General features: G+C 39.6%; 1 protein-coding gene and 1 long non-coding RNA gene across 3 annotated transcripts in view; one reads left to right on the forward strand and one right to left on the reverse strand.

Moving 5' to 3' along the window:
- LOC125505805 overlaps positions 1–13,392 on the forward strand; it is a 71,892-nt gene that overhangs the window by 30,693 nt on the left and 27,807 nt on the right. Inside the window, exon 2 of the long non-coding RNA XR_007282425.1 lies at positions 4,918–4,971. This is a non-coding gene — a long non-coding RNA (uncharacterized LOC125505805). The remainder of the gene's footprint in view (positions 1–4,917; positions 4,972–13,392) is intronic.
- Positions 1–13,392, reverse strand: part of LOC109543404 (semaphorin-2A) — a 158,167-nt gene that overhangs the window by 5,702 nt on the left and 139,073 nt on the right. For both annotated transcript variants that reach the window (XM_048670390.1, XM_048670389.1), the window contains 4 exons: positions 4,490–4,597; positions 2,554–2,698; positions 2,321–2,446; positions 911–1,141 (listed from right to left, as the gene is read on the reverse strand). In XM_048670390.1, the coding sequence (XP_048526347.1) occupies positions 911–1,141; positions 2,321–2,446; positions 2,554–2,698; positions 4,490–4,597 (610 nt within the window). The remainder of the gene's footprint in view (positions 1–910; positions 1,142–2,320; positions 2,447–2,553; positions 2,699–4,489; positions 4,598–13,392) is intronic.

A 13,392-nucleotide genomic window follows, 5' to 3' on the forward strand; every position in this document is an offset into this window, starting at 1 on the left:
ATTCAAATCGGGTTACCGGTAAAAAAAAACCACAGTCAAAAGTTAGAAAATATTTCGGCCATGCGTTAAATTTGCGGCCCAGTGTATAAAAATGCGCACAAAGATAAATTGTGTAAAACTGAACAAGAAACAGTTACAGCAGAAGTAACTCAAGGAAAAATTATAGTTGAATAACCTTTTATCAAAGAGGGATTGAAGAGGAAAGACAAGTAGAATCTGTACTTAAAACCGCCTACTTAAAATACCTATGAAGGGAAAGTAGCAAGAACCAGGAATTTTGAGCGAAACAAATGTAGAATATTCAATTTTTACCTTTAAGGGCCAGGGTGTATATTATCTATAACTCATAATTTGAGGGCCTGCAATTCCAATGTGTGAAAATGGGTGAATATGCTGTAGTGAATTTGTGAAGTGAAAACAAATGTTGCACACAAATTAAAGCATTTCTTAACAGTCCGAGTTGAGCCAAACCCTACGAGCACGGCACTGGCAGGGACACAAAAAAAGCGTTACAGTTATGATATCCTATTTAGCCAACTTCACAAATTCATGATATTCTATTTCGCAGCTAAGCATAAAGGAAATATCTAATTATGCTTACGAAGTACATAGTGTTCTTTAGTTTCACAGATAGCATGTGAACTCATCAGCATTAATTCAGTATATATTCACACAAGCCTGTAATAACAAACAGTTGTATCTTGAAGCTGAAATCCATGTCAATTGAAATAAAAATTGTTTTAAAAACTTCCTTTCCAAGGAAGTGATTTTAACTTTACCTCTGGATGGGTTGAAGTTATGTACTTTCCTTCCAGTGGCGTGCCTGAACTTCCTGTACAATTTTACCAAGAAAGGTGTTCCATTCAGCATTACCTACCAAGCTGCAAATTGAAAAAACTCTTAGACTTACGTATTTCATTGAAGTAGAACGGAAACTCTCCAGGAATAGAGCAGTTGAGGCGCGCCTTCAAGTAGGTGACCCAATTTTGAGTGAGAATATTTCTGCCTCCAGTGTCTTTCTTGCAAACACGAGCCACGCGACTGTATACGCTCTTGCCACAGTTGATGTACTCGACGGCCGTTTCCCTGAAGAAGAACAGCACAAAGTCGCCGATATCGAAGGAGCCGACAAAGTTCGGTTCTGTAACAATGGAGAGAGCGCCAGGCCGAGATTAATTCACCATGCAGGCGAACGAATGGAAATGAGGAGGAAAAAATGCGAAATGACAAGATACAGGGCAGGGCACCACCTGTTAGATGGCTCTAATTATGCTCAGCGGATGTGACTTCTTCGCCCGTTCGGAGGGCTCGTTTAATAAAGTTTTATGGTAGTTGGGAGCAGCAGGTTTTTTAATGGGCCCCATTTCGATTCCTTAGGGCTGTCAGCCGGATAATGAAGTTTCGGCTCTGGATTTAGTTGGGCTACTTTTTGCCTCATTTGTTTTCATTTCCTGCAGCTGGGGTTTCCCCGCTCAGATCTAGAGGGTTGCTTTCGCACCTTAAATAGAGACAATTCCAAGCAGTGAATAGTTAGTTCGTGAACGAAGTATTTAGGAGTACGAGCCTTGTGGTAATAAAAACCGTCCAGTTCGGCAAATAGGACGCTGTAAACGCGCCCGGAATCATCAAAGTCAGTGGACCTCGTCCAATTTAACGAAAATAAGTCATATTCCTAAGTCGACCCTCCGGTTAACGACATTCTCTCCGTTTCTCATTTTTACGAATGCGGATGGTTTTACTAATGAGCGTCCATTTGCGTTATTATACGTTATAGGCCTGGCTGAGTTTATTAAACGACCTTTCGGACGTGTCCAGATTGGTTATTCGGTTATTACTCCAAAAGCTTTATCCAGTTTGGTGATCAGTCGAAACAAATGTGGGCTTTCCAATAGGCAAAGGCGCGCTTTAAAGCGCAAAAACCTCCAAGAGATGAAGCGCCTTTTACGGCGGTAATAAAATGTTTTATGCGGCTTCTTCCAGACTATGACAAAATCACATTAATAAAGCTGTAGGCAGAGCAGAAAAGCCGCTAATGGAGGTGCGACTTTTGACATTGTTTTATGGATGAACTGAAAAATAAAATTCAAATAACTAGTCGAAACAAAGCCCACAGTGGTGTTAAATGGATTTGCCGGCATGTCCTCTGGAAATGGACATTTTCGACGACCAATTACACAGTAAATTCGTTAAAGCCCCACGTAATTTTCATGGAAAAAAATCGTCAATAATTTAGTGCGGATGGCTTAAAGGGCTCAATGCTCATCGCAAAAAAATCATGCAAATACACAGATAACACGATAAATAATGCAGTTGAACTTACTGTCGAGCCACTTGGAGTCGTATTTCAGTGTTCTTTTGAAATTGTACTCCTTCTTGCCGGTGGTTAAATTATGCAGGTCAGTTCGAAAAATTACAGTGTCCGCCTTTGTAAACTCGGCATTGGTTCCTGAAAGTTTAATGCCCACTGAAGCTTCCATTGGCTAAATAATACATAACACTAACCCACAAATCTGGTGCATTGTTTAAGCGGAGAAATGGGGTTTTACAACTCACCTGAATACAGTCCTGGCAAATTGCCGGGATTACCATTTTCCACCCAGACGGCCGTCGAATTGTCAGTCGGATCATATGGGCATTTCGCGATGCCCATGCCGATGCCATGGACGAAGATGTTACGACTCAAATGGGTCAAATTCGCCTGGAAAAATCCGTTCATTGGAAAACCTTCTATCTTGTCAGCAGCATTATGCATAATACAAAACCACTTTGTACGCCCAATAGACAAAAGCCACCGAATTGAGCTGATAAATGCAATTCGGTAAAACCTGCCCGAGGAATAGGATAAGCCCGTTTCGTTCAGCACTCTGTAAAGTATGAAATATTCACTGTTGCATTACAGATGGCCCCGAGGTGCTGCAGTCCTGACACGTACATTTATGGCGCTTTTCCCGAAGAGGAAATGGAGAAAATGCCTACCAAGGCACCGCTAGCTTTTCCCGACAAAGACATGAACGAGCAACAGAAACATTAGGGCCTTGAAGACAGAAAACGAACGACAATTGCATATTACCCGGGATCATTTCGTGCGAATCTACATTTTCCAGGATTTTTGCCTCATTCCAAGCAAATGCTCACTCAAAATGTTGAACGAAATTGAAGAGACTAAGGTCTGAAGAGTTGCAAGCACAGTTTGGGACGCTTATTCCAACCAACCGTCAACATCAAATTCTCCTTGATGCTGACGGTTGGAAAAAGATGAAAAACTTGGACTCTTCCAGCTCCTCACGCTTCGAAGAAACAAATTTACCATGAAGCAAATGCTCAAGCGAGTTCATGTGTGTTTCGAATATGCATTCAAAGTCCAGCTGGGCTGAAAGTCCATCAGAGGTTTAACAGAGTTTCATTGAGCGCGTCAATTTCAGCTTGCCTGAGCCTCTAGCGCAAATGTGCCATCTAACAATCTTCCAGCTCTTCACGTTTTGAAGAAAATTTACTGAGAAGCAATTGCTCAAGCGAGCTCACGTGTGATTGGAATATCCACTCAAAGTCTTTGACTACATACCAACGGAAGTTTTTGCTTTTATCAGTCCACTCAGAACGAATAACTAAAAGCAAAGATGGGGAAGTTTGATTCATAAAAAATACAAATTCGCAACCATTATTGAATCGACCATTTATCATTTCCTCTATCTAACAAGTTTATTAGCCACTAAAAGCGTTTATTAGCCACAGTAACTTGAGTTGAAAATACGAACTTACTTTACTTTACAAGCGACATAAAATCGACTCAACTGCAGCCTGCAGAACAAACTGATCCCTCATCAATCCGAACAATGCAAAGTAAAATAAACACCAATTAAAAAAAAATGAATCCCCCAATGGAGCTTAATTAAGCCGCCTGTCACCGTCTCCTTTCGCTCTGCCAACGTGTCAATGAATGTACCTTTAAAGCTCTCGTCTAAACGCGTCCGGGTAAACGAAGAGTCAATTTTCATGTTCAACTAATCAGCGCATTCAGCGAATTAGAGCCGTAAATAGCGTGGTAATTAATAAAAATTGTCCACTATTTGGGCATTGTGCGAGATGTTTTAATGAAGAATCCGGGCGCAGGCATAAATAAACCAAATTACGCTCGTAAAAAGTTTGGGAATGAAATTAAACTGGTGAAAAAGAGTGCAAATTGCGAATCCCCTACCTTCAAAACACACATATTTTCAATTAACTTGCTGTTTTAGACCCCTGGGGAGATTTATACAAGTCAAAATGTAATTGATGAGATGAGATGAGATGAAATGAAGTGGGCGCTCAAAAGACCCTCCATAATTCCGGTCACACAGGTCGAGATTTAATTAAGCTCCTTTTAAGGCGCTTTTTTGGTTAATAATCAATTTTTGGGGTCTTTTTCTACATGGAACATCCTTCAGATCTTATTAATTACACGATGGCAAAATATATACAAAGTGTCCCATGTCCTAGAGGGAAAACTCACATTAATCACCCAGTCCTTCGGATTGTGTGCGTTTGTTCCGCACACGTACAACCGGTCTCCATTGCCCATCGATTGGATGACTCTTATGTGGTTTCTGCAGTCAAAATGCTGGAAAGAAATAAGAAAAATTAGTTTTGAAGTGCACTAGGAAAACAGGTTTAATAAAATCGGAAACATGTACTGTGGAGGAATTTTCCCGTCCATTGGCGTGGTGAAAATCGTTGATCGAGCAAATGCCAATTGCGCCTTCAATTTATCCTATTTAAAGCAAATGAAATAAATTCGAAAGCAGCAGAAAACGTAAATTGAGGAAACGGCGAGAAAGCCCGGAAAGTTCGTCTAAACTTTAGATTACTTCATATTCAGGCAACTGCTTTAGGAGTTAAAATTTGTTGATATTGCTGGCTGAAAGTTTGTCTCATTTTCAGGTATGAAAATGCCAGATATGAATATGGGAAACTTCCACTTCACCGGATTTCAACGTAAGTACATATTGTAATTAAGCCCGACTTGCAAAAGAACTGGAAACAATCAGCCATGTAAAGAACTAGTTTCTTGCTTAATAACTCGACAATGTCAAAGTTAATCGGGCCAAAAACAATACACATGTGAACCGTTCAGTTGAGCGATTCGAAACAAAACCGGCAAGTTGAGGGTTTGCACAATGGGTAAACCCAACCGACCATAAATCCCGAGTAGCGACTGCCTCGAACCCAAAGGGTTCAATAAATACTGTAAACAACAGGAAAATCGGGTGCTTTTAACAGTCCGAGCGATCGCAGAAAAGAATGGTCCCTTCGGTCAACGGCGTGTAATTCGGCAATTTCATCGGCGATCGTCCCCCCTTTACTGGCCAAAGTTAACTTCTTCGGAGTTGTAAGAAGTTGGCCCCATGGGGAATCGATTCCGTCCGAATATCTACACGACTGGAGGAGGTTAACGGCTATTCTGGATCTACTAGGTGGTCCGATAAATCAGCCGCACTTTATTATCTTATCTTTATCTCGGACAATATCCCGGAAACTTTTCAGGATTTATATTTTCGGTTTTGGCTTCATTTTCAATGCTGATTCCTTCGACAGCCAGATGAGGCATATTTATTGCTTCAATTTTTATTCGCGATGTTCCTCAGCTTAATTTTTAAATTAATTTTGACAAAAAACTCGAAATTATTCTGAGTGTGAATTTAATAGTCCCTGTTCTAAACTGTTTACACTCTCAAATTAATAAATTTTCACAAAACACTTTAAAGTCTTCTGAGCGTGCCTTTTGAAAGCATTATAAAGTCTCCTGAGTGTACATTGAATGTTTCCTCTTCTTTAAACGGTTTACACTAAAATGTAATTAATTTTCACAACAAAATCTAATCTTCTGAGTATCATTTGAATGCTCCCTGTTCTGAACTGTTTACACTGCAAAATCAATTAATTCTCCAAAAATTTCAAAAATTGACTGCTTCCTGTTTACACTAAAAAATTTAACGAATTTTCAAAAAAACGCTAAGCCTTCTGAGAATCTTTGGAACAGTTAAGGTTTCAGAAAGCATTCAAAGCCTTGAGGGCCACCGGATTAATAGAAAAATTGCTCTATTCAATTCGTGCTTTTCCAGTTAATAACAACGTTTCGCTAGCGCGTACGGCTGGCATCTTCAGAGTTGCAGTTTTCAAGTGAACACACCTAAATCAGGAGACAATTTCATTTGTTGAATATTAAAAATGTTTATCGAAAATTCATCACCTGCTTCAAAATTAAAATTCATAGAAAACGTTCTGCCTGATAAGTCTACAAGCTTAAATCGATTCGAAAACTGGTTGAATTTATGGACAGTTTGTCATTTTGGGTCAGAATTTCTTTCTTAAAAATGCGCAGCTAGCAAGTTCCAGCAGGTCAACTCAAATTCTTATCTGGTGATCTGGATGCTCTTTCTTTGGCAAAATGAGAAAATAGTCTGAACACTCTTGAGCAACCGTACAGGCCTCAGTTGATTTAGTGCGGTCTGCTTATTGAAAAATAGGAAATAAAAGCGTGGATTGCAGAAGCAATTAAAGTTCGTTTTTGTTGATTTCTGCACACAATAACGCGGGAGAACTGGGTGTACAGTGCGGCGACAACTCCAATTCGATGGATATAAAAGGATTTAGGACAGCTACGAGTTGGAACGTTTTCCCTTGCGGCAGCAGCGGATTAGAGCGGAGGAAGGGATGTTACTTCGATAAATTAGTTGCGAATTATGTTGCTAAGTTGTCGAAACTCGATATGGTTTGAGGGAGGGTCAACTTTTAAAAGCCCTATTAAGCGGCCTTTGAGCCCTTAGTTCCTCGTGCCATCAACTCTCCAACTGTCCCCCATTTGTCCTCCTGCCGCACTTCCATGCATATGTAAATGATTTGTGGCCCTTACATGCTTTTACCAAATGAAATTCTCCAATTTCCTTGCATTGCAGGTCCGTGCGTGCTTGTAAAAATATATTAGACGCAGACATGTGGATTCACATTTTCGGCGTCAGCCGCGCCAGTATATTCCTCGGAAAATTTTTACTTACCATGCAAATAGGGGGTCGTTTGTTTTAGTCGAAGGAGGAAACCGGGGCCAGACAAATTATTAACAAGCCTGGGCATTGAAAGTTCGATAAACTAGAGAGATGGAGGCTCGAAATAGCACATGTGAAGCTGAGTGACCTCCCATTACACGCTCTTGAGGAGTAGCCGATACGAAATGCGAATTAGGGCTTGACCCAAATAGTTCCACTTAACACACTGACATGGGAATTTAATTTCCCCAAAGTTACCACTTTGGGAGCTTCCTGCTGGGTGAATTAGTGGCTGATGGCTTCAGGAAGAAGAATAATGCAGCAGTTAATCATCGGGCCAAAAACATCTAGCCTTTTAAAAAGGTGGCATTTCTTTCAGTAACTCATCAGACCTTGAATAGTGTTCTTGTAGTTATAACCAAAGCAAGTTTTGGCTTTTTATCTGCTTCAGTTTGCGAGCTGGGAATTTTCATAGACATGCTTGTACTGTTGGGTCACATTTTAAAAGTTGCAAAATGTCTAGAAAATAAACAAATGTTTCGAATCAGCTGAGTTTTTCTTGAGTGGTCAGTCAATGCTTCATCTGTACACATCCGAATTTTGTGCTAAAGATCTGCTTTGACTTGTGAGCTTTGATTTTTGAAAAACAGGTTTGTACTGTTGGGACAGATTTATAAACAGCCAAAAGTTGCAAAATTGCTAGAACTGCAACGAAAGTTCAAAATAAACCGAATTTTTTTTCGAGTCATTAGCCAAAGCTTCTTCTATAAACGCCCGAAATGTCAGCTTTTGATCACTTTGAACTTGCGAGCTGTGAATTTTTACTGTTGGGAGTTCTACTGTTGAGACATTTATAAACAGCCGAGAGTTGCAAAATTTCTAGAAATTCAACGAGTGCTCGAAATCAACTGAGTTTTTCTACAGTCAAGACTTCTTCTATAAACATTGGGAATTTCAGCTTTTGGTCTGTTTGGGTTTGCCAGCTGTGAATTTTTTAAAACAGGCTTGTACAGTTGATAGGTACACATTAACAAACAGAAGAGTTGCAAAATTTCTCAAAATTCAACGAATTTTACGAATCAACTGAGTCTTTCTTGAGTCGTCAGTGAAGGCTTCTTCTATAAACATCCAAAAATTCACTTTTTGGTCTGTTTGGACTTGCGAGCTATGAATTTTTAAAGACCGGCTTGTACTGTTGGGACACATCTATAAACAGCCGAAAGTTTACATGTTTAAATGTTAACAGCCAAAATTTCCAGATGTTGAACGAGGGTTTCGATTCATCTCACATTTTTTTGAGTCATCAGTCAAGGCTTCTTCTATAAACGCCCGAAATTTCAGCTTTTGATCTGTTTGGACTTGCGAGCTGTGAATTTTCAAAGACAGACTTCTACTGTTGGGACATATTTATAAACAACCGAGAGTTGTAAAATTTCTAGAAATTTAACGAGTGCTGACGGAATCAACTGAGTTTTTCGTGAGTCATCAGTCAATGCATCTTCTATAAACATACGAAATTTCAGCTTTTGAGCTGTTTGGACTTACACACTCTGATTTTTTAGGCAGCCATGCGCTTTCGAGTGAGATATGTGAAAATTCAACAACTAGTTAGAACTTCTTCGGAAAATCAACCAATATTCAGAATGATTGATACCGAAATTTCAGCATTTCGTCTCAGCGAAGGCACGCGCAACAAATTCGTAAAAATCGGCATGCACTTTTGTATCGGACTGGTGGAATAACCGAAATTGCAGGATCAGATCAGATTGAAATTGTGAGCTATTTAGGAATTAAAGGCCATCATTGATCTGGCAGGTTTCTTCGTCGTGAAATTAAGCTTTTCGAGCAACATTTCCATGTCATCTCCATTCGCTTCCTCCAAAGGAGATTGTATCGTTTCTTCCATTAAATCCGGGCCAATAAAAAGGAGCCCGAATAGTGTTCTTGTTCCGACAATTAGCGGCATTACGACTCGTGGCACCGTATTCCTGATTTAATTAAAGCGGGCCCTCGACGCAACTTCTTCCCAGCTCAAATTAAACCTCAAAATATTTCTGCATAGTGGAATATTTTCCGGGGCCTGGTTGATTGTTTAAATAGTTGCCCTGGATGAATGTGGCGCATGTTCTGCAGGAACCTGCTGGGCGACATATTTGTGCAAGTTTGGCTCTCAACACTACGCAACTGCCTTAATTGGCTTCGTTTAAACGAACTAATAATTACCGGAACGGTGAGGCAGGGATCACAGGCTTGTTGAGGAAATTGTGATTTAAAAATCCTAAATGATAATTCTAGTTGGATCGGGAACCTGGAATCAATCAAATGCCCAAAGTATAATTTACCATAAAGCTAATTGAACCGGGCTGAGCGGATCAAATCCCACCAAATCCGGTAAATAATATGCGAAAGGTTAATAGTGAAAATGGATATGAGAAGTAAAATAAAACCCGTCCATCACGAGCCGATTAAAATTTCAAAACTACCACATGAAGAGAGAAGGGCCTGGATATTAATTCGAAATCCCTAAACGCGGCCAAATGGAGTGAAGAGGCTCGTTTTCCAATTACGAGCACTTAGCCTGATGGTGCTCTGGCTAATTATATCGGGAAAACGGACATGAATTCCAGATTTTTTGCTCTGGACCGCTGGATATCAGCAAACATCGATTGAGGCCAACCCTTCACGTGCTATTCACGGCTCTTAATGGCGCGGTTTCGAGCCGAAAAGTTCGAAAATCCGCGCCCGCCTAGAATCTGTTAAGGATTAAGCCATATAAATCAGTGGTTGTTCAAAAAAATCGTTAATCCAGTTCCAACAAATGAGTGTTTAGCAAACAGGCTGTCGGTTTTTGGGAATTTAATGCTTCGTGTTACACGAAAAGCGCATTTGCTGTGTTCGCCCATAAATCCCGCGCTCTTGCAACAAGGGCATTTTTCATTTTCAAAATCGGAAATCAAAAAAACAATCGTAATTAGTGTACAATCCGCCTCTGCGTCCGTTGATGGTAAATGGATGCGGGGCCGGGGATGTTTTCGAGTGAATTCGAACCGTTCCAACTTTCGCATAATAAATAATACTAATGCTGATTTGCATCCAATTTAGTAAAATGCACGCCTGCATGTATATGGACTGCACCCGCGGTTCCGTATAGAGTTATTCGGAATATAAAATAGGCAGTATGTAAAACTGTCACGTTGCAAGTTAAAATTTATAGAACAAGTGGATAACTGGATAACTTTTCATGTTCAGGTTTTGGATTCGCGCTGTGTCGGATTAAATTAGATGCCGTAAGTTTAATGGCTCTGAAACCGGCTCCATTTGTTTCACAGTTGATATGGGAAACGAAATTATGCAACTTGAAAGTTCACCGTTTCGTTTATTTCAAAGCGCTGCTGCGACAAGATCGGGAAAAAAAATCCTCCATAATAAAAAATAAAATGGTCCATAATTGGCAATTTTATGCTACTTTTTCACCATGGAAATGCAGTCGCATCGTTTTCTGCTTGCGACAAACTGATTGGAAAAGTTCAAGTTTGCTGCCAAAAGGTATTTTTTGCTTCCCACAAGTTTGATTCACGAACAAGCCTTTGTGAAAAAGGCCTCAAAGTTCTCAGAACGTGCATAAAATAAATGGAAATTTATCGTATCATACTTAAACAAGGTACTTTGCTCTTTAAAACATGATATTCCTACACGTATGTTACTTTTCCACATTTTCGAATTATGAATTATTAATTGCAACCGCGCATAAATCAGCCATAAAAAAGCGAAGGATTTGGAAAATTCGCGGAAAATTTCTCAATTAGACTCAAATTGCACATTGTTTTCAACTTATATTTTCTAATAGAACCGGGTATATACCAGCTTTTGAGAAAAGAGCAAGATTAAAAAAAATGTCAAAAAATTCAAATATACACAAAGGACTTTCCTCTATAAATTGCAACATTGCGTGTTAAAAATTTCCGCTTTGTTTCCGAGTTATAAGTTTTCTAATAAAACCGCGCATTAATCAGGCTTTTAGAACAGGACAAGATTTAAAACATTCTTAGAAAATGGCTCAAATAGACCCAAATTTGAAACTTTGCGACCATAAACAAGCAACTATTCGCTATAAAACGCAGCATCGCACACTTTAAATTTCCGTTTGGTTTCCGAGCTAGGAATGTTCTAATAAGCCGCACATCAAACAGAGCTTTTGAAAAAGACAACATTTGAAAAATTATCAGAACAGGCCGCACACAGACCCAAATTTTAAACAAACACAACACAAACAAACACAAGACTTTCCGCTATAAAACGCAGCTTCGGGCACTTTACATTTCCGCTCCGTTTACCAGTTATGATTTTTTAAATAAAACCGCGCATAAACCAGAGTTTTATAAAAGGACAGGATTTGAAAATTCTCAGAAAATGGCTCTAATAGACCCAAACTTTGCGACCATAAACAAGCAACTCTTCTCTATAAAACGCAGCGTCGCACACTTTAAATTTCCGTTTGGTTTCCGAGCTCGAAATTTTCTAATAGGCCGCACATCAACCAGACTTTTTGAAAAGGACATTTGAAAAATTCTCAGTAAATGCCAAAAACTGACCCAAATTTGAAACTGTGCGATCATAAACAAGCAACTTTTCTCTATAAAGCGCAGCATCGAGCACTTTACAATTCCCCTTCGTTTTCTAGTTGATGATTTTGTAACTTAAACTGCGCATAAACCTAGGCTTTTACGAAAGGACAGGATTTGAAAAATTCTCAGAAAATGTCTCAAATAAACCCAAATTTGAAACTTTGCGACTATAAACGAGGAACTTTCTTCTATGAAACGCAGCATTGGGTATTTTACATTTCCTCTTGGTTTCAGAGTTATGATTTTCTAAATAAACCACACTTTCACTAAAGGACAGAAAGGCCTTAAATAGACTCAAGTGTGAAATTTCGAAACACCAAACTTTCGTCTATAAAACGCAGCGCTGCGCACTTTACATTTCCGTATCGTTTCCGAATAGTGAATTTTCTAATAAAACCGTGCTTAAACCAGGCTTAAAAAAACAAGATTGAAACATTCACAGAAAACGCCTCAAATTTACTCAAGTTTCAAACACTATGACTATAAACAGTCTTTTAAGACAGAAAGCAGTGTGCAATTAGGTCCAAACTCTAACCAGAAAAATTACATTTGCCTAATAATATGCAGAATCCCCCGAAGCTGCTGAATGATAAAGAGTTTTACACCGATGAAACTTATGTAAAAATAGGCCCGAAGACCAGACAGTTAAAAGAAGAAACACACCAAACTGCCCCAATTTCTTCGATCGCCGGCCTTAAAAGGGTCATTAAACAGACAAATTGAGGTCATAAACAGTGTCTAATGTGGTTGCTTGCACCACTTGATAGAAATCAGTAGTGCAGGCAACGGCGAGGACCAAATTTAATTTCCAACACGTTTCTCATCGTTCCTATTCCCACTGCTTTTAGAATATGCATCCCATCTAAGATACTGCAGGAATAAGCTGGGGACATGCCGCATACACATATGGGATGTAGCCCATACATAAAACAGCAACAGTCGCAGCGCAGCCCGACCCTTCGGAGTGTTGGGCCATATTGTTTTATCCCCATTTAAGTCCCATTGCGCCTCCGAGTAGCTGTTTTTATTTGCACACCCTGTTAGCGTCCAGTTAATTGTTTTCGCTTCTATTTAGATAGTGCGAATCAATCTGGAGGATTGGATTTAATTTGTCGTCCGATTTGCATTGCAAATGCTTCACTCTAACTCAAAACACGGTCGCTCTAAGTGCATCTGATATATTCGCTGATTGCCTCAAATGCATATGCAGAATCTCCTTGCGCAAATTGGCCTCCTCCAATGCCCGCTTGGAAATTGATTGATTGATGGATAAAGTCTAATGGCTTAAAATCCGGTGGAATCGGTGGCGTTCCACTGAACGCTAACGGCCCTAATTGAGAATTGCCCGGAATGAGCTGAAATAATTTAATCTATTCATAATGTTTATATAATACTCCGTAAAAGCAGGTGTGCGATAAAACTTTTAGAAACTTTACTCTAGCCTGGAACGTTTTAGTTTCGGGGAATACGCCGGGGGGAAATTATTTGTAATTATACAGCGATGCGGCTTGTAAAACTTTTAATTAGCCCTTATTATAGCGCCATAAAGTAGCGCTCGGTTCTTGTGGTAGTTTTTACTTGTGTTTTGGCAAACCGCCTGGGGAAAAATGCGACAAATTGTTCCAATGGAATTTTTATGAAAACCCTTCCTTTGTGTTTTATCACTTGTGCATAGGTAGTTTTTCGGCTAATCCTTAATAATTCGTGTATCTTTGACAGCTTGTCCTGCTCGAAAGCAAATTGATTGC

The sequence above is a fragment of the Dendroctonus ponderosae genome, unplaced genomic scaffold (genome assembly GCF_020466585.1).
Source record: "Dendroctonus ponderosae isolate FM_Combo_2020 unplaced genomic scaffold, Dpon_F_20191213v2 Dpon_F_20191213_1, whole genome shotgun sequence".
Taxonomy (NCBI): domain Eukaryota; kingdom Metazoa; phylum Arthropoda; class Insecta; order Coleoptera; family Curculionidae; genus Dendroctonus; species Dendroctonus ponderosae.